Here is a 24,899-nt window from a genome sequence, read left to right on the forward strand (position 1 = left end):
TGCACTCACGGTTACTTAGAGGAATTTGCTTAAGCAACATATAGTAAGATTGAGCACTTGAGTGCATTTCCTGAAAAAACAAGTCGTAAAAGATTTTGGAAATCCTTCCCACAGAGAAATGGGAATGCATTTATTACAGCCCTGACATGTGACAAATTGCTGCCACTTGCTTTCAGGGAAAGCCAGCATGGTGGCAAAATTAGCAGCATTCAGCGATTAGTGGATGGCAGTTCTGTGTGAAGGGAGCAGAGGCGAAATTAGAGACCTCCTGCGTGCGCCATGCTCACGCACAGCAACCAGCACAATGTGCTCTCTTCTTTTTCGCGGGAAGGCTTTTTAGGCCACATGGCTTCCATGTGGAAGTGATTTCATCTCCTTAATTAGGATCACATTTACGAATAAAAGCAGAGTCAGGAAGCCAGCCTGACAAGGGTAGCACACCAAGAGCAGGGTAAGCAGGAAGCCTTTGAAGGCTCTAAGATGAAGGTAGCTGGGGTTCGGAAGGAAGTGGTTTTGTAGCCCTTGTTTGGTCTTGCTTGTATCGCAGGCATTACTGGAGTGGTGTGTTAGGTTCATTAGAGGCTTAATTCTGACATTTATAGAGAAAGAGGGACAAGGCTCGTCTGGATTCTGTAGAACCCCTGTTGTTGTAGGTTAGCCAGAAATTACCCATAACCTCTCCTGAAGAGTTTCACGTTACCTCCTGGAAGCTTTGCCTGCCTATTTGAAGCCTAAGATTTTAAGCGATTGGATTTTTCAAATGCAGACTAAAACCTTTAAAGATAAGTTTCGCAAATACTTTGAACAGAAGTAGGAAATGAGAAGAAAGACGAAAGAGGAATGGCCTCGGATTTTAGTACCTGTGCAGGCAGTATTGATCAGGACCAAAACAGGGAAAAGGAAAAAAGAAAACAATTTCACTGATGGACTTTAAGTGCGTTCGTTCAGTTCGTGCTGAAATGGATTAGTAGAATAATATTTTATTTTAGGTTGCCATGGGCTGATTTATTTTAATCCTGTGGAAACACATATACATTGATAGCTGAGTTTTAACCAAAAAGGAATGATTTGTGTCATTGAATTCTCATTCTGTTTCGAGGACCACATTAATAGTTTGATACTATGCACAAAAATAAACAAAGCGGAGCACAGAAAAGAATGTCCTAATGGTGATCTTTCTTTATGGGTGCAAATCAGCAGTGTGTGTAATAGAAAAATTAAATCTAGGTTTGCTCACAGTGCATTCAAGGCTGGCATTATCTTTGAGTTAAATGAACATAATTTACATTTTCCATTTCAACAGAGTTACTGTGGAAGATCAAAATTAAAATCTTTTAAAAAACTGTGTATGTGACACATATATATGCACCTACACACACACACACACACACACACACACACACACATTCGCTCATAGGAACAGCTTCCAAATTGATTTTATCTCATCACGGCTTGAATGAAATGGAACAATATACATGTAGGTTTGGGGTAGTTGATTATTCAAGACATGTGTTATATTAAAACTTTCAGCGCTCCCATTTTCAGTACAAGAAAGGGTATTAGAATTGGGATTCTCTTTTAGGCTATTGGTGTGAAAAACACTTTCAGAAGGAATTAAAAATTTCCCTTTAGCCCTTTTCACACTGTAAGATGATAGGATATATTTGTGGCTTTCTAATGTGTCTCACTGGTTTCTGGTTAGATTTTTGTAAATGCAGAATTTTGTGTGTGTTTATGTGCGCACATGTGGGTCTGCGTAGTGGCGGTCTTGTGAGATAGGTTACTAATTTTTGGATGAGGTTGAGAAGCTCGAGGCAGGAAGAAAAGAGAAAGAGGGCAGCCTGGGTGGCGCAGCGGTTTGGCGCCTGCCTTCGGCCCAGGGCGTGATCCTGGAGACCCTGGATCGAGTCCCACGTTGGGCTCCCTGCGTGGAGCCTGCCTATGTCTCTGACTCTCTCTCTCTCTCTCTCGTAAGTAAATAAAATCTTTAAGAACAGAGAAAGAGCTTGCCAGGAGGGCAAGGCTAGAGCAAGGTAACCTGTAGCTCCCCACAGCTCTAGGCGCTCTTCTTTGCTCCAGACACATGCTCCCTTCTTAACAGCTCTAGTCTGAGAATCAGAAGGGAACTTTCAAAATTAGGATGTGGAGGAAAACATTAATTTTCTGACTCAGAATTTTAGAACCATGCATGAATTTAAAAATCAGTGGGTCCTATCATGAGATTTTTCAGATGAGTGAATTAAGCCCAGTAGAAGATACGTGCTTTGTTAGTCAACGGGAAAAGCAATGCTAGCATCGGTGCCTTCCCATTTCCAGTTCAAGAGTATTTTTAATGACTACGTTGTTGGAGAATTCTAGTAAAAATTAATCCAGGGGCCTCTGTGATTAAAGCTCTTTGCAGTAGGCAGGGATACTGCATCTGCTACTGAGACAGAAGTTAGGAAAGACACTTAACAGGGATTCTTTTTCTAGAAGAGAACCAAATACTGTCCAGGCAGACGAATCATCACTATGTGAAGTTTACCCTTGATCTTTTTATCTTATTTATTTATTTTTAAGTAACCGCTACCTTCAACGTGGGGCTCGAACTCACGACCCCGAGATCAAGAATCACATGCTCCCCCGACTGAGCCAGCCAGGCGCCCCTACCCTTGATCTTTTTAGAGGTAATTTTAGGAGACTTCATCAAGCAAAACCAAATCCTTTCCAGATGGTGCCATACACACCTAAGGATCGTAGAGAATTAGATCCCGTGTCCCATGGGTGCTGCCCTTGTTTTATGTATGGTTCAACATCTTCAGATTGATTGTGAATGTATGGCCTTGGGTTGCATTCAATGCTGTAAGTCTTTCTGGTTTCATTTATGTATGCACAGGGGAATTTGCTTTTGCAGTCTTTGAAGCTACATTGATGCAGCGTGGCCTTCTAAGCCACATAAAACCACCTACCAGACCTTTTAAAACCCAAAGCTTCAAAAATGAGATATTCATATTATTTACATTATTTACAGTTCCTTATTCCAAAATTTAATGTACAGACACACACTCTGACCATACCAAAACACCTATCCTGAAGAGAGGCATTTTGCTAAGGGTAAGTAAAGATACCGATGAGTAATACCCTATGTATACTGTAAATAAATGTATTACTGTGCATGGGATTTTTCCATTATGAAAATCAGTCAATAAATATTTATTGACTACCTACTATGTGACAGGCACTGTGGGTTGGCCCTGGGTGAAATGTCCATATCCTTGTAGTATTTATAAAATTATTCTCTGCAAAATGATGCCTTTATCAAGGATAGTAAATAACTGTGGGCTCTGGAGCCTCTCTTTTGGTCTATTGACACATGAATGTTTTTAATGAATGTAAGCTTTTTGCTAAAATATAGACACAGACAAGTACATAAATCAAGTGTACAGATCAGAAAATTTTCACCCAGTGAACACACCCATAAAACCAGAATCCAGGTCTAGAGACAGACATTGTTTGGCCTCAGATATCTCCTTTTTAACCCATTCCAGCTCCTAAGCTTCCCAAGGTAACCACTTTTCTGACTTCTGACATCATAGATTAGTTTTACCTTATTTTGAACTTCAGAGAAATGGAATAATACGGTCTATGATATTCTGTGTCTGCCTTCATTTGCTTAGTAGTATGATTGTGAGATTCCTCTGAGGTGTTGTATATAGTTGGGTTCATTCATTCTCCTTGCCGCATAGTATTTCATTGTGTAAGTAGATTACAACTCACTTATCCCTTCTATCATTAAAGATAGCTGGAATAGTTCCATTTTTTCTGCTGTTACTGACAGTATCACTATCAAGTGATATCAAGATTCAAGTTCTTGTCTTTAGGTGAACACTTCTTTTGGGGATCCACGTATGTATGGAACGCTGGGGTCATAGGTAATGCATATATTCATCTGTCCTGCATACTGCCAAGCAGTTTTTTGCAGTGTTTATACCAAGGGCTAGTCCCACCAGTAGTGTATGAAAGTTATTCCACATCCTTGCCAAATTTGGTGTTGTGTGCTTTTTCATTTTTGTGTGTATTTGCAGTTTTTAAAAAGTCAAACAGAACCGCTGGGGCTTTGTGATAAATGAGACATAAAGTTCATAGCAACAGTGATAATCCCTTGGATCTTGGACTGTGCCAGTGATTCAAAATGGTATCATAGTGGATTACAAACTCTGCTTAGCTGTTGATGGAATCAGAGCCACTGTTTACAGTGCAGAGTCCCACAGAAGTTTGCTTTTCTCACATTCGGAGTTGTGGCTTTTTCTTCAAGCTAGTGGTGGTAAACAACCTTTTTTTTTTTTATTCCCAAAAGGGCCAAGTTAGAACAAATAAAAATATTTACTGGCCACCTAATTTTTTTTTAAATGGACATGGCCTTATTGAGACCTGGGGAAGAAGCATACATGGGGATATGAGATAACCTACTATATCAAGTAGAAGCCTAGAAGTGAGCAAGCTGGAGCAACTCTTGGCTGACAAACTATTCACCTCAGACTGTATTTGAGATGTGGTTATAGGGAGACAGCTGTCATCCTGAAATTAGTTTGTCAACCATGTTGTAAAGCTAGGAGGGTTAACTTTTAGACCAAGGTCTTAAGAGGGGGATGTATGGTAGCCCAGTCCCTTGCTTTAACAGCACTTGTGAAGGAGGAACCGGTAATATAATCATCCGGGCCCGACGCTCATCAGAGAAGGGCCCAGCTGAAGTGAAGAAGAACTTTATTTTTGGAAAAGAGGCTAATGGTTTCCTTTTCCTTTTCAGTCTAAGATTTACACGCGCACACCAACCTTATATTTGGACTTCAAATTGGACCAAGGAGCCAAGCATTCCCAGCCTATTCCTAAAGGTATGATGGCTTCTGGGGTTTCATCATCAGAATCAAAAACGAAAACAAGGGACCACTTTCTCTGAAATGTGCTCATTTCTGAACCCCAGCACGAAATGCTATGATAGACTTTGTTTGGGTGTAAGTACATTTGGCAAATATTGCTGGAGCTTTTCAAGCAAAGATCATGTGGAATTCATAGAATGTTAGGGCCAGACTGTCTGCACCCCCCGCCCCCTTTTACAGGTGTAAACACTGAGACTCTACAGATTAGTTACTTGGTCAAGGCGTCATCAAGACTTGCTGGGCAAGGCAGGACTTTTATCCCCGTCTCCTGATTTCCTAGCCAGTGGGGATTCAAAGTGTTCCTGGAGGCAGATTTCAACCTCATCGCTTGTGAACAGGTGCTCATTGAGCTGTAGATATCTCTCGATAAAGGTGTTGTTACGGATGACTGACTTACCCTAGAGTTGACTTTTAAATTCAAAGAATAATTACAATACTCCCAGGTGTTTAATGCCAATTTCATTTGTTTATTTAAAGGTTTTATTTATTTGGAGAGAGAGCACAAGCAGGAGGAGGGCGAGAGGGAGAGGGAAAATCCCAAGCAGACTCCCCGCCAAGGGTAGAGCCCCTTTCAGGGCTTGATCTCACAAACCCGAGTTAAAACCAAGAGTTGGATGCTCGACTGACTGAGCCACGCAGGTGCCCCAAGGCCTATTTTATTTTATTTTTAAGATTTTATTTATTTGTGTGTGTGAGAGAGAGAGAGAGACACACACACAGGCAGAGGGAGAAGCAGGCTCCATGCAGGGAGCCTGACGTGGGACTCGATCCTGGGATTCCAGGATCACACCCTGGGCCAAAGGCAGGTGCTTAACTGCTGAGCCACCTGGGCGTCCCAACCCAATTTTATTTTTAAAACTGGTTGCATCTGAGGTCATTAGGCATTCACCTTGGATCCATTATTTTCTTCTTTGGTTTTGTGGTACTGGTTATTTTTAGGTACAGAAAAACTTTTTAGATTTATCCACTTAAACATATGCCTACTCTTATACACAACTTTTATAACAGCAAGTGTGAAAGCATACATGCTTTTTTAAAATATAGATTTTATTTTTATTTTTTAAAAGATTTTATTTATTCATGAGAGACACAGAAGGAGAGAGAGGCAGAGACACAGGCAGAGGGAGAAGCAGGCTCCATGCAGGGAGCCCGACGTGGGATTTGATCCCGGGTCTCCAGGATCAGGCCCTGGGCCGAAGGCGGCGCTAAACCGCTGAGCCACCTGGGCTGCCCTGAGCCTCCCGGGCTGCCCAGATTTTATTTTTAAGTAACCTCTATACCCAACGTGGGTCTCGAACTCACAACCCCAAGATCAAGAGTCCCATGCTTTTCTGACTGAGCCAGCCAGACGCCCAAGAAAGTGCATATGCTTTAACCTTAAGTGCAGTGCTTTTTACTTATATTTTTGAGTTTTCTTCCCTCCAGTTCCTTCCGGTATCTTCCCTATATATCCCAGCTCTAGGATCTATCCTAGATATATACTCACATTAGGTCTTGCTGTGTTTTCCCCTACACCCACTATTCTACACTGACATATATGTGCATGCAAATGTATACATACACAGGGCTATTTTTTCACCATTTTACCAAAATGGAATCATACGATAAATACATTCATGCATCTTTTTTGACCAACAATTCCTCATGGAACTCTTTCCCAATCTGCTCGTATGGCTCTTTATTCTTTGACTTAATTTTTAAAATTTGTAATTGAAATAGAGTTGACATATAATATTATCTTAGTTTCAGGCGTACAACATAGTGTTCCTACAGTTATGTACGTTACGGTACGCTCACCACAGTAAGCGTCCTCACCGCCTGTCACCACAGAGTTTTTCCAGTGTTATTGTTGACTCTATTCCCGATGCTGTGCTTTTCATCCCTATGACTTGTTTATTTTATAACTGGAAGATTGTATATCTTAGTCCCCTTCACCTATCTCCCCATCCTCCTCCTCTTTAGCAACCACTAGTTTGTTCTTATGAGTCTCTTTCTCTTGGCTGTGGTGATAATGGTGGTAACGGCGGTCTACTGTGCTATGGGTTGACCCATACAGGCACTCCCTCTGTACCTGGTGCCTGGCCACTGCACACTGGTCTGTGATAAACATCCGTATGCACATGTCCTTCCATACAGGCACTTATTTTGATGCGGTAGGTTTCCAGGGATGGTCACAAGGTATATGCATGTTTAATTTTAAAACACATCGCCAGGCTGCAATTCAGAAACACAATCGTCCTTTCCATCAGGAGCATCTGAGAGCACCAGTTTCTCCATGACCCCACTAAGTGGATGGTTCATGTTAAGTTTTGTCCTACCCTTAGTCACTACTCTATATTGCCTCATGAGAGAATGTATATATGTCACTTTAAAAGGCTCTCCTTCTGTTTTTTTTTTGTCATTATAAATTGTATATCTGAGATTTGTTTTCAAAAACATTTCTGGAGGGATGCAAAAGCCAGTAGCTTAGAAATGCATGTTTATCACTGAATCAGTATAAACCCACTTGGAGCAGGTCTGTTATAAACCCAGCTATGAAACCGAAGAACCTGTCTTTTCCAGGACACCACTTCTAATTATAGTGTATCCTCTTTTTCTCAGTGTCTCTGTCTGCCTGTCTCTCTTTCTCCCACTCTCTCTCTCCCTCTCTCCCTCCCTCTCTCTCTCTCTCTCTCTCACACACACACACATGCTTGTCTCTGTTTTCATTACATTCAGTGACAAATCCAAAGTTCGAGGTGTGTCTTTCCAGTACCAGACAAACAATGTAGTTCAGGTATCATAAAGCACTTATTGTTTACAAGCTTGATAGTTCTGGCTGCCTATAATCAGCCATATTGGCTGGTGAAATTATGCTGCATAAATTTTATTATCAAGTCATTCAAGTCAAGGTCACCTTTTATCCTTTTTTTTTTTTAACCACCTTTCCAGGTCAAATTCCATTATAAAACCCGAAGACTGTTTAAATTCATTTTATTTGGGTGCTTTGCTGCATCAATATTTCTTAAAATGTGTTTGTCATTGGCTGGGTCCTGGACATGTTTTGTTTATAATATCTTGAGTGTTTTGTTACTCATGGTAAGGGGATTTGACATGGATGTCTGGGTTATGTTTGGCTTTTGGCATAAGCTTTGTGATTTTGATGATCTAATGTTGACATCGTTGTATCATTACCAAAGCAGTGGGATAGAAATAGAGGCATACAGCGCTACTATCACATCCCTGCTACCAGGGAAATATGTATTTCCCAAGGAAATCGAGTTAAGGTGATCAGAAACATTTCTCATGAATCAGACTAGGTTTTATATGAATTCTTTCCCATAAATTGTATGAGAATTGTTTTTACCATCTCTGTCTTTCCTTTGGTTAAGACATATTTCTGTGGAGTTGGGCTAATCCTGCAGAAAACAGATGTTTCATGCAGTGATGATTTGGAAGGGAGCTGATATCAGGAACCAAGCCTGGACAGTGCATCACTTACAAAGAATCCAATTTGTCAAGTCTCTGACAGTACCAGATTCCTTTAACATCGGCCACACGTATTTCATGTTAGCTCTTGGCTAAAATGGGAATAAGTAGTTGTTTTTGGTTTGGGTTGTTGTTTTTTTTTTTTTTTTGGTTTTTTTTTTTTTTGTTGTTGTTGTTGTTGCCGAGACTTTGACCATCTCTTACAAGCAGTTTGATCTTCCTTGCTGAAAACTGACATGCAGATAATACTGTTATCATTCACTGAGAAGACCTAAATCTGTATTTCTAGGGTAGGATCGATCTGTCCCCAGAAACCTGGGCCTTCTGGTCCTCATGTCCCCTTTATCTTCGGACTCCATTGAAGTTTGGCTCTGAACAGCCACTCTCTCGCTCCCAGTCTTCCTTCACAGTGACTCTGCCACTAGGTATTTAAAGCATGATCTGGGGACAGCCTGGGTGGCTCATCAGTTTAGCGCCACCTTCAGCGCAGGGCGTGATCCTGAAGACCCGGGATCGAGTCCCATGTCAGGCTCCCTGCATGGAGCCTGCTTCTCCCTCTGCCTGTGTCTCTGTCTGTCTCTCTCTCTGTTTCTCATGAATAAATAAAATCTTTAAAAAATAAATAAATCATGATCTGGAATGTTAAAAGTGGAGGGTGGTTATGGTATGGAAACACTTAATTTTGTGTTCTTTTGCTTCCCCAACATTTAATTTTCTTTGCTGTATGTACATCAATCCAAAAGATGTCTTTAGAGGACCTATAGCCTACCCTTCTGTGGTAAGCAGAATAGTGGCGCCACAAAGATGTCCACAGCCTTAATCCTTGGGACCCGGGAATATGTTACTTTCCGTGGTAAAGGGGATGTTGCAGATGTGATTAGGTTAAGGATCTTGAGATGGGGAGAGTGGCCTGGATAGTCCAGGTGGCCCCAGTATAATCAAAGGATCTGTGTAAATGGAGGAGGCGGCGAGAGCAGAGTGAAAGACCAATAGAAGCGCAGGTCCAGGTGATGTAGTTGCTAGTTTTGAAAATGGGAGGGGGCCTCATGCCAAGGAATGGAGGCAATCTCTAGACGTTAGAAAAGGCAAGGAAATGCATTCTCCCCTAGAGCCTCTAGAAGGAAGACTGCCCTGCTGATACCTTGATTGTAGACCCTCAAGACCCATTTTTGGACTTTAGACCTCCACAACTATGAGATAACGGTTTGTGTTGCTTTAAGCCACCAAGTTTGTGGTGATTTGTTACAGCAGCAATAGGAAACTTTAAGAGAATTCATTCTCTTAAATATTGTCAATGTATTTTTGCTTCTGTGGGAGGAAAAAAAACCAGGAAGGAGCCCTGTCAATTACATCCCAGTAAAACTGGGGGGGAAATAGGAACGAATGCTTCAAAACACTTTTCTAAAAAGTAGATCTTAGGGGCTCCTGGGTGGTATAGTCAGTTAAGCGTCTGGCTCTTGGATTCAGCTCAGGTCGTGATCTCAGGGCTCCGTGCTCAGCGTGGAGTCTGCTTGGGATTCTCTCTCCCCTCTCCCTCTTCCCCTCCCCTCCCCCCTGCTCTCACTCTCAGATAAATCTTTTTTAAAAATTAGATTTTAATGCTGTGTATACAGTAACTACTCAGTAAATCCCATTGGGTTATGTTTAAATAAATCTTATTGTATTACTTATCTATGTTCCTGTATAACAAATTACTCCCAAGTGTAGTGGCTTATAAGATAACATTTGTTATCTCATGGTTTAACTGTGGTCTCTGACTCAGGGACTCTTACAAGGCTGTGATTCAGGTGTCAGCGGAGTCCCAGCAATCCCAGAGCTTGACTGCGAAGGATACGCTTCCAAGCCCACACCCGTGTGGTTGGTGACAGCACTCAGTTTCTGAGACGTGTTGGCTGCAGTCCACCTTTACTTCCTTGTCACATGGGCCTCTCCATAGGACAGCTCACAACACGGCCTCTGGCTTTATCAAAAGCTTACAAGTGAGAGAGGAAAAGAAAGAGTGAGCAAATGGAAGCCAGAGTCTTTATGTAACCCAGTATCAGAAGTGACAGCCCATTAGTTTCGCTGATTCTGCTGGTTAGAGCCAGGCCAATAGGTGCAGCCTGCGCTCAGAGAAGAGAAGGTTGCACAGGGCATGAATGCCAGGAGGCACTGGGTGTCTTCAAGTCAGCTTGCCAAGCTTATGATCTTGAGTCAAAGTGCAGTACGTTTTCCATATGATCAGTGACTCAAAAATGTAGTGTTTTTTTTTTTTTTTTTTTGAAAAATGGAAGGGAAGCCATGGTGAATTCTCCTCAGAGTCCCTGCCTAAATGTCTCTTCACAGTCATTAGCTACTTTTGAAGGGAGAATGCCCCAAACATGAATGATTCATGTGGAATCTTAGATTTTCAGGGGTTTTCATAGAACAAAGGCTGATTTTGTTCACTACGCAGAAAACATGATTTAATTCATGGCTATTTTTTGCCAAGCTCTCTACTTACCAGTAGAACATTAAGTCAATCACCGAGCCCCTCGTCCTTAGGATATACTCACCACAGTGATGGATGTTAGTAAGTCTTGAGAGCAGTGATGACCATGAACCAGAGCCTGAACATAAAATTAACCAGGGAGAAGCTTCATATTTTCCTTTGGCTGGGTTGTCAATCTTTTTCATACTGATTTGTAGGAGCTCTTTCTATATTGTGGGTGCTTGTCATTGTCAGTTGTTTGTGGTGCAAATATCTCCTCCCCTTGGCCTTCTGTTTCACTCTTCTGTGTACTATTATATTTTTCTATCCATTAATAAATAAAAATTCCTAAATGTATCGATCTGTACCTTAAAGGCTAGTGAGTGCTTTCTGTGGCTTCTTTATTAATAAACCCTCTCAGCTCAAGATCATGAAAATGTTCTATTATAGATGCTTTGTTGTTTTGCCTTCTGTATTGATATATCTACCCCTGCAGTCGAGTTTCCTATGTAGTGAGGTGCAATTGCATTGTTTACAAATGTGGTTTTCGAAAAGAGAAAATAAAATAGCACAAATCCATCATAGGGAATATCATGAACATTTTGGGGGGCTCGGACTTCACTGAATCATCCTGTAGTAATAACAATAATTATAGCTAACAATATTAAGTGCTTATCGTTTGCCAGAAATTGCTCTAAGTACTTCCCTTATATTAACCCCTACAGTGAGGTAAGGACTGATTATTCTATTTTTCAGATGAGGAAGCTGAGGGACAAAGAAGTTACTTACTTGACCTCAACTTACTCAAGGTCAACGAGCGAGGGAGTGTTGGGATGAGAGTCTAACTTACACGGTTGCACTTGCGCTGTGACTCTTAACTACTAAGGTCCAGATGAATGAGGGGGCCTTCGCTCACCAGCACCCCCATCAGTAGTACCTCAGGCATATTGGTAAATCAATCCAAGACTCTGCAGATAGGTTAAGGAAAAAACCAAGTTTTGAAAATTTTCAAATGCATCTCCCCAGTTTGAAAATTGTATTGTTTTTCCAATATATCGTTTTTAGAAGAGAACAAATTAAATTCATAGTTAATGTAAAGTAATAAATCATTCGAAGAATTTAAACACATTTCAACTTTGACAGGTTTTTTTTCTTTTTTCATAGTTTCAGGTCCTCCTTAAAAATCTTTTTTCTCTTGGGGGTGCCTGGATGGCTTAGTAGGTTAAGCACCAGACTCTCGGTTTCGGCTCAGGTTATGATCTCCGGGTCCTGAGATCAAGCTCCATGCTGGGTGTGGAGCCTAAGATTCTTTCTCCCTTTCCCTCTGCCCCCCCCAATAAAAGTTTTTTTAAAAATATTTTCCCTCTTAAAACAGGTGCCAAAATATGCCCTTTGATCATCTTAGGGCATTCTCTGCTTCTTTCAGGTTTCTATTGCTTTCTGAACCTTTATTTAATCCTTAAAGTTCTATATATTTGGGTTCCCACTTGTCTTGCCATTAATCTAAGTTCATAGGCCTAAAGTGATTTCTATTTTGCAGCCCTCAGTATAATTTTATGATTATAACTACATATTTGAAATGTTTTCTGAATTTTTCTGAGCAATTAAAAACCAATTGTGAGCACTGTATATTTGAAGATGAGAAGAGTGTGTCCAAATAAAGCTAAGAAATAATAGTAACATGTATTTTTTAAAAAGATTTATTTATTTATTCATGAGAGACACAGACCGAGAGAGAGAGAGAGAGAGAGAGAGAGAGACAGAGACAGAGACAGAGGCAGAGACATAGGCAGAGGGAAAAACAGGCTCCCTGCAGGGAGCCCGATGCGGGACTCAATCCCAGATCCTGGGATCACGTCCTGAGTTGAAGGCAGGCACCCAACCGCTGAGCCACCCAGGCATCCCGTAACATGTATTATTTTAGTTAAAAATGGTCACATTAATATATCTCAGTGGTAGGAAAACTTCACTGTAGGCTTAGTCTATAAAGACCAGAAAGCTTCCAGGGGATTCTTTCTCGCTCTCTCTCTTCCTCCCTCCCTCCCTCCCCCTATCTATTTATTTTACAGAGAGAGAGAGCGAGAGCAAGCATAAGCAGGGGAAGTGGCAGGCAGAGGGAGAGGGAGAAGCTGACTCCCCATTGAGCAGGGAGCCAACAGGACCCTAGGACTGTAGGATCGTGACCTGAGCCTGAGGTGGGTCTGCCTCCCATCCCAGGTCTGCAGGCGTGAAATCCATGGTGAGGGAGCTGCCTGCCCAAGATGAACTTAGGGGCATGGAAGGTAGGGGAAGTGTCGTGAGTGATGTGGTTTGAAGTGGTGGGGTTCGGAGCCGAGGGCCAAGAAAGAATTCTTGAGGTCCCTTCAGTGCAAAAAGGTGGTTTTACTAAAGCACGGGGACAGGACCCGCGGGCAGAAAGAGCTATGCTGGGGTCATGAGGAGCGGTTCATTATATACTCTCAAGTTGGGAGGGGCTCAGGGACAGTGTGAGTATCTCAGGAATTTTGGAAGCAAGGTTTCCAGAACCATGAGTGGGCTGGCTATTATTAGGGAAAGGTCATTTAATACTGTCTAGTAAAAACTCAGTCCTGAGACCCTTCAGATATGCATCAGTGGGCCATATGCGTGGGGCATGATTGCCAACATATATCTTGGAGAGTAGAGAAAAGGGAAGTTTCCAAAGGAATGTTTATGTTAAAATAGACTTCCAGGATCCCAGTGGTGGTCGGGCTAAGATTGCCTCTTACCCCTTAGCAAGGTCTTAACATATGGGCAGCTGAGTCCCTAGAGGAAGGTCACTCTGCCTGTTTCAGGGACTTGTCAGTGGGCTGTAGGCAGTAAGGACATTTTTTTTCTTGTGCTTTTGTTCCCACATCACATGTATAGGGAATAGCTGGAAAGTTCATTGAAATAATGAACTCTCCGGCTAAGGCAGCAGGAGAATAAGCTGGGTTAAAGCAAGGAATGTCGCCAAGAAAAGCTCCCACTAGGGACATTGGCAAGAATTGGCAACCTCCCTGGATATGAGAGCAGAAGCCACAGAAAAGGATTTGCATAGTTCATAGCTTTACATTTTTTATGTTTGACTAAAGGAGGTCCGGCTTCCATGTGTTGCTGATTAAACTGTCTTCCAGGGCCAGAGGTGAAGTGAGACCTCCAGCCCAACTTACTTGCTCTGTCGTGGCCCAAGGGAGGGGAAGAGCTTCCCAGCTGCACAGAGCCAGTAGCTTGGAGACCGTGTTTGTGGAAGAAAGGAAACTGTAGGGCCTGTGACCTCTGACAACAGTAAAAATGTGGGGATGGTATCAATTCCTGGTGCAGGACTTAAAATTGGGCAGAGTGGGGAGGCAGGAGAAAAGGATGAGGAGACCAGAGAGCTCTTTGCTGATGTAATCCTGCTCTTCACAGACGAGGAATAATTGCAATAAAAAGTGGTGGTTCTTAAACATATAGGAAGCCTTCACACAATCCAGCTCTTGTTTCACTGTAAATTAAACGAGGTTTTTAGCTGGGGCACAAGGGTGTAAGAGCACCAGGTTTGGCTGCTCACCCCTGACAAAATCCAAAGGCAGAGAAAGAAGTAGTGGTGAAACAAGAAAGGAATTTATTTTAGTGAGACCAACTGCAGGAATACAGCAAACCAGCATCTCAGAGATTGTCTCCAAAGTGCTGAAAATACGTCCAGGTTTGCAGAAGGACTTGGCCATTCCTTTGAGCAAATGTTTGACCCTTCTGGATCATGTATAAGTTGAAACAGAAAACAAGCCAGGGAAATTGTGTGTGGACTAGTTTTCTTTTTGGAGGGTGAGTAGAAATGAAGCAAAGAGGGTGGAGGAGAAATGCGATTAGAACAATCCGAGTAATCCCAGTTAAAAACCCAGTTGAGCAATTGAGAGCTCTGAGGTTTTTTCCAAACTCAGAAGCCATTAATTTTTTAGTACCTTTCAAGCACGAAGAAGGGATTGGTTACGTAAATTATGACGTGTCCTTACAATGGAATGCTTTGCAATCTTTCCCGAGGATGAGTTACTTCTCTGTTTTGACATGGAAAGGTATTCGGAATAGAACATTGAGTTTGTTCTAGCTTTTAAGCAAATGATACATAGCGCCGAAAACAAAAAAGAAACTGAAAGCATAAATATCAAATTGCTAGCAATATTTATGTCAGGCCGAGAAGGGAGATCACGGAAAGATTTTCAGTTTAGAGATTACACCCTTCCAAGTCTTAGAATATGTTTTAAATTGATGTGTGTGCATTTTTTAATAATCCGAACAACACGGCGAAGACATTAGCACTTTGAAAAATCAATGTGAACAATGTCCCATGGTGAATGTTTTCAAGGAGCAGCGAGGTAAGGGGTTTTGTCGCAGAGTTTCGTTGCACATCGGGCTACATAGGACTGGGGCGGCTGAGCGTCCATCCAAAAGGAGAGAGAGCAGCGCTTTCATAGAGCCGGACCCCCCGGATAAGACACTGGAACTGGGCTGTGGGTTGTTGGCCTGTGCTTGCAGCATCCCGACCCTCCTCCCCCAGATTGCACAACTGGTCCACCCCAGCTGGGCCTTCTTCATGCGGGTGTCTCCGCCCACAGCGCAGGCATGGGAGTGCGTGATGTTCACTGATGGTAGACAGAGAAGGGAGAACAAGTGTGAGTGAGCTGTCAGCCAGTGGAATTACTTCCAGAGGCCTTAAACTGAGTCTGGTAAAAATCCCAGAGAGGAAAGCTTGGAAGGTGGGAGGGTGAACCTCTTCTGGTATCTGCCCAAGGGTCTTGGTTTGCTTCGCCATCCTTTGGATTTTCTCAACCAGACTCGGTTGATGTCGAGTGATATCAGTCATACCTTCTCTCTTGGGTGTTTCACCCCACCTGTCTTCGCACCTGCATCCCTAGAGTGTATTTGGTCCTCCGTGATCCTTCCACGCCTGCCTTTGTTTTGTTCACTGTGTCACCACGTCAACTCTCAACAGGGACTCCAGTCTGGGCCCTGCCCTTCCACCTTGAGCTCCACTATGCATTCCATCCCGCATCCTCTCCTTTTCCACTGAAGGCACACAGGTGATGTCCTGATTCTGTTTTGAGTTTGCCATTTCTGCACTCAGGTCTTCCAGTGGCACCGCAGCATCCCTTCTGGGCCGTGGGTACAAACACCCATGGAAATCCAGTGCTGCCTGGCATTGGGAGGGCAAGTGGCAGGTTGTCTGTGGTTCTGAGCTCTTGGCCCCCCATGTCACAGTAGGAGTCTGGTGAATGCTATGTACCCTCTTCACAGAAAAGTATACACACTTGAAAAACTGTGTACACAGCTCTAGGAAGAGCACGGACCATCCAAACCCCACTTGTACCCCAAAGATTATGCATCCCCAAATCCCTGGTACTGATGCTCTGTTTTAGGATAGATGAAGAGGAGTGAGTTCACTAGAGACTAAAATACAACTAAGTAAAGAAAAAGCGTGTTTCTAGCATTTTCTTCACACTTAAAACTACCTGGAGGCACAATGAACTGAAGATAAGCCAGATTGGGGTGTTGCAGTTATCAGCACGATGTTAAAATGGGAGGGAACAGTTTGTTAAGACAGCTGTTGGCATATAGCTGTATAGCCAGGTGACTGGTATACCTCCTACGTGGGTGGCTCTAAAACATACTGGGCCAAATCACTTAAGTTTAGGGGTACGTGTATATGTGTGTCCATGCATGTGCACATGTGGGAGTGGGAGTGTGTGTATTAAACAGCTCATAGGGGACGCCCGGGTGGCTCAGCGGTTTAGCACCTGCCTTCGACCCAGGGTGTGATCCTGGAGTCCCCGGGGCCGAGTCCCACATCGGGCTCCCTACAGGGAGCCTGCTTCTCCCTTTCCCTGTGTCTCTGCCTCTCCCTCTCTCTCTCTCTCTCTCTCTGTGTCTCTAATGAATAAATAAATAAAATCTTAAAAAAATAAAACAGCTCACATAAGTTAAATTTTTAAAATATATATCTAAGAGAAAATAAAGGATTTCATTTCAATTTATCTGTCATATCTGTTAGATATATTTATTTATTTATTTATTTAAAAAAATTTTTTTTTTATTTATGATAGTCACAGAGGGAGAAAGAGAGAGAGGCAGAGACATAGGCAGAGGGAGAAGCAGGCTCCATGCACCGGAAGCCCAATGTGGGATTCGATCCCAGGTCTCCAGGATCGCGCCCTGGGCCAAAGGCAGGCGCCAAACCGCTGCGCCACCCAGGGATCCCCTGTTAGATATATTTATATCTCATAGATCTTTGTTAAACATATCATTATTATAGCTTTGTTCCTTTGGGCATTATGGACACTAACCTTTTAATGTTGCTGGTCCTTTTTCAGGATGGACAAGCTTCATTTATACCATATCTGGAAATGTGTATATTGGTAAGTGATGACTCTGTTGCTTTGAGTTCAGTTGTGCTGTAGTTGAAACTAGTGAGGGGAGGGAAAGCAAGATGAAACCTTTCATGTAATCAAATAGTAGCCACCTTTCGGCCAGCACCAGCCCTCTCTACATCCTAGTACATCCTGGTATGCCCAGGACTGAGCACCTCTCAGCTTCCAGCATGTTCGGTGAGGGAGGAGGATGTGGACACCAGGCACGATGGCTGCCATTTTCTTGTGGCCTGTGTGCGGATGTAAGGTCCAGCCATGATCCCTTGGGTTGACACCTTGTTAAGAGGTTGGTGACCTCCATGCCAATGAAGGGATGGAGCTCTAGTGGGCTAAGGGGAGCAAGACTCTCTCTTCTGGGAGGTAGAAGGAGGTGAGTTTGCAGTCCCAGGTGCCGCTGAGAAATCTCAAAGTTGGTTTTCTCTTATTTTAAGGGTCATTGATGTGTCTCTTGTTGTCTAGTCTAGGAGGGATATTCGAGACACAACCAACAGTCATTTTTCTAAAGATTTTATTTATTCATGAGAGACACACAGAGAGAGGCAGAGGGAGAAGCAGGCTCCCCACAGGGAGCCTGATGCGGGACTTGATCCCAGGACCCTGGGATCATGCCCTGAGCCGAAGGCAGACGCTCAACACCGAGCCACCCAGGTGCCCCAATGGTCATTTTATAGATAAGGAAAGTCAAGTCTAAAGAAAGTTATTGAACTTGCCAGGATTATGCCTTGGTCGGCTGGGGCCCCAAACCAAGGACTCCTCAAACCGTTTCCCGTGCCATACTCCATAATCTCTGTGCAGTGACAACACAGCAGCCACACTGTCTGACTTGTCTTTTCCAGTCTAAGCCTTTTAGCCAGCCCCGCCGCAGAGGAGCCGCCAGTGGTGGCAGAGTGGAGCCTGCAGGTCAGGCTGGTTCCTGCTGCATCTCCTCCCACCCTCCCCGTCCTCCTGGAAGTGGCACTCGTGTCGGGCAAGTGTCTCCTGACAGAAAACTGCTGTCACAGATGCTGTAGGCACCCTGCCCACACCCCTGCGGCCTTAGCTCTGTGGCAAGAACTATCTTCCTGGGGCCTGAACACGGCCACCTCCTGGGTAACACGGCCCGACAGCTGGCTTATTGGTAACATCTGCTTGGGACTCGAAGGTGACACCCAGAGCCACTTAAACCATTCTTTATAATCTCCAAAAAGAGTTCAACTGCCTCAATTTACTCTTTAGGAAAATAATGCTAATACAAACCCATGTATTTTGATTTTATGCAGTAAAAGTGGCCTCAGTTCCTCTTTCACTGAATAGCATTTCAGTTACAGGTCAGAAGCAAAATTCATTTATTTTAGCATTTGAAAAAAGCTGGAAAAAAATTAGTAGTAGTATCACAGGTATCACAATTAAACTCCATGAATCGTCTGAAAGAGATGAAGCATCATTTGCTTTCTGATCTCTTGAAAATCTTGAGTATCACCAAGTACTTTATACAAATGGAGAGTGAAAACTATTTTTATGGTGGTGGCACCATTGCCTTATGATTTCAAGAGAAACAAAATAATCTGCACAGATGGAAAGTAGTAGAGAAAGCACTTGGAATTCTAAGGTGGGAAGGATACCAGAAATGTTTGTGTGGAATGAGAAAAGGCAGGGGCAGCAAACTTGTTATAAAGGGCCAGATGATAACTATTTTCATCTCTGTGGACCATACAGTTTTAGTTGCAACAATTCCTTCCTGCCCTTGTGCACAAAAGCAGCCACAGTGATACATAAACAGCTGGGGTGGCTGTTCTAATAAAACTTTATGGGGACGCCTGGGTGGCTCAGCGGTTGAGCATCTGCCTTTGGCTCAGGTCATGATCCCCGGGGTCCTGGGCTCGAGTCCCACGTCAGGCTCCTTGTGGGGAGCCTGCTTCTCCCTCTGCCTCTCTCTCTGCATCTCTCATGAATAATAATAAAAAAAACCCCAAAACAGAAAGACTTTATGGCCACTGAAACGTGAGTTGCATATATTTTTCATGTGCCATGAAATGCTATTCTTTTGATATTTTTCAACCATTTAAAAACGAACAAACCTTTCTTGGCTTCTGGACACTGCAAAAGCTCATACTTGATTTGGGTTTGAGTGGCCTTGTGGAGGATGAAGGGGAGACAAAAGGACAAATAATCTTCAAGAACCTGTTTTCTTAATTGAAGTCGAGTTGACGCACAAGGTTACATTAGGGTCCGGTGGACATCATAGGGATTCGATGAGTCTCCAGGTGACACTGTGCACCCCACACCTGGAGCTCGCATCTGTCGCCAGACAGCACTGTTACAGTGCCACGTCTTTCATCCCTGTGACTTATTCAGTCTCTAACTGGAAGCCTGGACCTCCCCCACCCCTTCACTCATTTTGCCCATCCCTCTGAGGCCCCCCTGCTCTGGCATTCAAAACCTTTACATTTTTTTAAAGGTTTAATGTATTTATTTGACAGAGAGAGAGAGAGAGAGAGCAGGGGTAGAGGAACAAGCAGACTCCTCGCTGAGCAGGGAGCCCGCCGTGGGGCTCGAACCCAGGACCCCAGGATCATGACCTGAGCCAAAGGCAGATGCTCAACTGACTAAGCCACCCAGGCGCCCCTCAAAACCCATTTTAATCAGTAGTTACAGCCCTGTTTCTTAACAGACCTTTAGTCCAAGATTTTAGCAAGTGAAAAGCTTGTTATTGGAGGGGTAGGAATGACCTATACATCCCCTGGTTTTTCTTGACAAGGCGGGGGTTTCCTGAGTCATTTCTATTCACTGGCCTGGTCACCTCTCATGACCGTGGGCCGCAAGTGCAAAACATCTGGCAGGAAATGGGGTCACAGTCTGTAGCCTTGGAGCGAAGAACTTGCATCTGCCCGGGGTGAACTGGACCTTTGAGAGATTCCAGCTCGTGTAACTGGCCTCTTGGGACTCCGCTTTAGCCAATGAGTGACTGGCCAAATGATCTCATTTGAATTTTATCTCCTTCCCTTCCTCCTGCCCCCCTCCCCAGTGGAGATGTTAATGAGAAAAACAAAAGGGCAAAAACAAGTCACCAGAGGAAAAAAGACAAAGCACAGATAGCTATTAAATATGTCCTGACATATACAATCTATATAAGAATCCAGAAAACGCTTTCTGACTTTACTGCCTCAATTTTATCTTGCTTTTAAAACCAGGATGGCACCAGCAAACCACAGATGGCAGGAACCGATAAGCAAGTAATTGTTTTTCCCAAAATGTCATGCACCTCCTTTCTGTTGGAATAGATGTTATAAATGTGCATTGAGCTGGAATGAATAGGCTGCCATTTGGGTTGAGAAAGTAATCTGGGGAGATTCCATAAAATGGAGATTTAGGAGGACTCAAAAAATATTAATTGATACAGGGAGTTCTTAAAAGACGGACATTGTTAAGTTTTGAGTAAGGGGACAGGTGGAAATTTCAACATTACAGATTACCGGAGTGAGATCTTTGACAATAATCTTTTACTGGGGCTTCAAGTCCTTTGACCCACTCTCAGCTGAGATCTGTGCAGTATATGATTAAAAAAAAAAAAATCAGGGGCAGCCCGAGTGGCTCAGCGGTTTAGCACCTGCCTTCAGCCCAGGGCCTGATCCTGGAGACCCGGGATCGAGTCCCACATCGGGCTCCCTGCATGGAGCCTGCTTCTCCCTCTGCCTGTGTCTCTGCCTCTCTCTCTGTGTGTGTCTCTCATAAATAAATAAATAAATAAATAAATAAATAAATAAATAGACAAATTCTTAAAAAAAAATCAAAAGAAACTAAAAACCACATGGTCAGAAAGCCAATAGATCCCAAGTCTACTGGCACTGAGCCCCTTCCCTGCAGCTGAGATGAAAATGACATTACGCATTAACACAGAGATCAAAGGGTAGAGGAGTTGACATCCTATATCCCTGCAGCTTGGGACAGTGTATCAGCTTGGATGTCAGTCTCCTACAGGGACCAGTATCAGGTATACGGTTTGGGCTGAGAAAATATATTTAGAAATCTAAAAATATTTGTCTGTGGTTAGTGAAATGACACCTAAATGGCTTATGCGGATAGTGAAATGTTTCAGACTTACTTAAGTAAGTAATTATTCATGCTTAGTCCGTGCTTAGCCCTTTGCTCCTGATTCTGGGTGGTTTTAAGTTTGACACCGCTCCTGGATGTCAGTAAAGGTGCGGAAACACTAGAAGCCCTCCGAGTTGACCTCCGCTTACCCAGGATGGACTGGACTAAGCAGTGCGCTCATTCCAAGGGGAATACCTTGCGTGAGGGGCTTTGAACACCCAGGACGATCACCAGCCCCGGTCTGCGTGCCCATTGCTACTCCCTCCTGCCACACTGAAGGGGGCTTAAAGACAGTCGTGGTTGTTCTCGGATCTGTTATGGCAGTTGCACCAATAATTGCAATTATGCGATTTAATTAATCAATATGTAAATTAATGAAGTAAGTGTAAAAAAAGAGTTGGTATTTTTAGGGGCACCCGAGTGGCTCAGTAGGTTAAGCATCTGCCTTCGGCTCATGTCATGATCTCAGGGGCCTGGGATCAAGTCCTGCATCGTGCTCTCTGCTCAGCTGGGAGTCAGCTCCTCCCCCTGCTTGTGTGTGCTTGCTCTGTCTCTCTTGTCTCTCTCTTTCAAATAAATAAATAAAATCTTAAAAAAAGAGTTGGTATTTTTAGAACAGCTAAGTCAAATGCTTTGTAAGAGTGAATTGCTAAAGAAGAGCTTTTGAGTTAGTATGGGAAAGATGACAGGAAAAAGGGTGGGGGCAACTAATAATCTAGAAGGATTTTAGGGATTAGAGTCGTTATAGTTATGCTTTTCAAAGACAGGGCTTCAATCCAATCAGCAGACCCACCTTGACTGTATTTCTAAAAATTGGCAAATGTATGCATATTTACGCTTTAATTTACAACGTTGGAGGCAGTTGATTGTCTTTTTGAATTAATGATCCTGATTGCATCGATAAGAGGGCCCCGACTGTACATATAAAATTGACGATATCAAGCTCTAGTGGAAGTGCCAGCATGTGTGGAATGGCAAGTCACTGGGATGGCAGTTCTTGTAAAGAGAAGAAAAATGAAATCTGGCTTATGGGGGAAAGTTGCCCAGCAATTAATCACCCACCGAAGCTGCAGCACTAACTTGAAAATATGTTTGAAAGTATTTTGCCCTTTCAGGACTGTTTAGGCAAACAAAAATATTTGCAGTTCAATTGTTTTCGGTTACATCTTCCTTAACTGCACTATTAGATTTAACATTCTTGGCAAAGCTGCTCCATGGAAACTATGTATTATCTGATTTGGGCTCTGTTTATAATTGAAAGTAGTCAAAAACAATAGAGTATATTTTCTTTGAGACTTATTTTAGGTTCAGGAGATAACCAGGTGGGTGAAATAGCATAGAAAGGATACGCAGATAGAAGCAGTGTTTGTTTTCGGGGATCCTGTTTTACATATTTCATAAAACAATACAGAAGCTAAAAGTACACTTAGAATGACCTGGAAACCTGACTTCAGTGTCTATAAGGAAAGGCTACCTTAGACTGGAGCATTTCGCATGGCCTCTTCAGAGTCAGCATCGTGATTCCTCTCCTAGAGCAGCACAGCGAGTGGGCAGCAGTTGCCCTCCACGTAAAGTTGGGATTGGCCTTCTTAGGAAAACAGGAACTCTTCATTTCCAAATTCAGGTTTGCTCACAGACCCATGAACACCACTGTCGAGCAAGCTCCCCTGACAGGAGGTGCAGAGGAATTGCCCAATTCAGCATTATTTGAGAGTTGTCTCTTGCCAGCTCACTCCATAAAGACACTGAAGGGGCTGTATACGTTGTTTTGGTTTATGTATAGTGGAACGTCCTACGTGACAAAATGAGGGGCCAGGAGTAGACCTCGTGGGTAACGTATATGGGTGTCGTGTAGGAGTGAGTTGACACTAAAACACATGGTCCATTACCTGCAGGGAATCTCAGTAAATCACACTTAATACAGTGCCTCTTCAGGGACGCCTGGGTGGCTCAGCAGTTGAGCATCTGCCTTCGGCTCAGGTCACGATCCCGGGGTCCTGGGATCGAGACCCGCATCGGGCTCCCCAGGGGAGCCTGCTTCTCCCTCTGCCTTCTTCTCTGTGTCTCCTGAATAGATAAATAAAAATCTTTAAAAAATGCTTCTTTATATCACAGTTCAAGATACTGCCCAGTTCCAAATGAGATTATTCTTAGACTCCCTGGCCTCTGTTTTATTGCCAAATCCATGCATGAGTAGACCATCCATGGCATTCTATCACTTACTTTCAATGGCATCTGTTGATCTAAATCTTCCATAGAGAAAGAACTTTTAGTGGTGTGCTGGGCCAGCTGTTGCTCCCCCTGGGGAGCCGATCGTGCACCTCTTCCCTGACCTCACACTGGCAGCTTGGAAATGACCACAGTGGGAGCACTTGCACCGTGGAAATTAGCACGCACCACACATCGGGTTCGTTCTCCCGCTCCTCCTTGAAAACCAGTTTCCAACAATGACCAGCACACCACTGCTTCTGGGACAGAGGTTCTTAATCTTTTTTTGTGCCCTGGACCCTTTTTGTCCTTTGCCAAGTCTCCAACATCTGAACGGTGTTGTGGTGGTGGTTTTAATTCAATGAAGTCACTAAAATGTTAAAGGAGAAGTTGATGGTGTAGTTACAGATGTGCTTTTTTGATGGCATTTGTAAGAACACCAGTGAGCAGCAGCTCTTCTCTAAATTCTAGGTAGTGATTCCCAGAAGCTGTGTTTTGAGATTGCTGCAGCACTATAATATGACATGAAAATATCTGTGATTTCTACTGGAGACAGAGTCATTGGTCCAGCTAATGCCACAGTGGTCGTTGGCTACATTCGTGACCGAAGGAAAGGCCACATTTCAGCTAGGTGTTAGTGAAAATAAAGATGTAATTTATCTGCCATCCAGTGATTGCTCGGAGTTCTATCCATGGCTCCTGGGGCTGCACTGACGCCAGGTTAAGAACTCCTGCTTGGTTAGAATCCTTTTTCACACTCGGGGGCATCAAAATTAACCTTGTTGCTTCACACAGGTTATCTCCACAAAGTGGGGGCAAAAGGGAGGATTTTTTTAAAATTTCATTTTATTGGAGTTCAATTTGCCAACATATAGCATAACACCCAGTGCTCATCCCATCAAGTGCCCCAAAAGGGAGGATTTCTTTAGGAAAAAAAAATAGCTGCGTCTGGACTCACAAGTTATGTTTCTGTTGACATAATTATTCCTCAAGTTATCATTTTCATTTGGATAAGCAACCCCTAATTGATTATTCAGCTTTAGCTTTAACATGTCAGGTCAATGCCCATATTTATATCCCAAAATGTTGTGAAGGTGTATCACTCTTCGACATTTCTATGGGCTTCTCTCCCTACTTGGAATCTTCTCTCTGTTGTCCATTCACATGTCTTGGTTTTTTACCCAACTGAAAGACCCAGCCCAAATACCACCTCCTGTTTCCTGCCTCCTATGGCTCTTCTACCTCACTGTGGCTTCTCCATTCCCTACCCTCATGCAGAACCACTGCTGTCATCTTCAGGTCACTCTATTATTCTGTTCCTAGTGAGGATCCTGTTAGACTTCTCTCTCCGGCCTCTTACCAAGTCCTTTTGATTCTTAACCCCAC

General features: G+C 43.3%; 1 protein-coding gene across 8 annotated transcripts in view; it reads left to right on the forward strand.

The window, feature by feature from the left end:
- PIR (pirin) overlaps positions 1 to 24,899 on the forward strand; it is a 158,448-nt gene that overhangs the window by 123,073 nt on the left and 10,476 nt on the right. For 6 of the 8 annotated variants that reach the window (XM_072816638.1, XM_072816634.1, XM_072816636.1 and 3 more), the window contains 2 exons: positions 4,787 to 4,871; positions 17,178 to 17,222. In XM_072816638.1, coding sequence (XP_072672739.1) covers positions 4,787 to 4,871; positions 17,178 to 17,222 — 130 coding nt within the window. The remainder of the gene's footprint in view (positions 1 to 4,786; positions 4,872 to 17,177; positions 17,223 to 24,899) is intronic. The other 2 variants (XM_072816640.1, XM_072816635.1) reach the window with 1 other exon arrangement.

Source organism: Canis lupus, chromosome X (genome assembly GCF_048164855.1).
Source record: "Canis lupus baileyi chromosome X, mCanLup2.hap1, whole genome shotgun sequence".
In the NCBI taxonomy this organism is placed as follows: domain Eukaryota; kingdom Metazoa; phylum Chordata; class Mammalia; order Carnivora; family Canidae; genus Canis; species Canis lupus.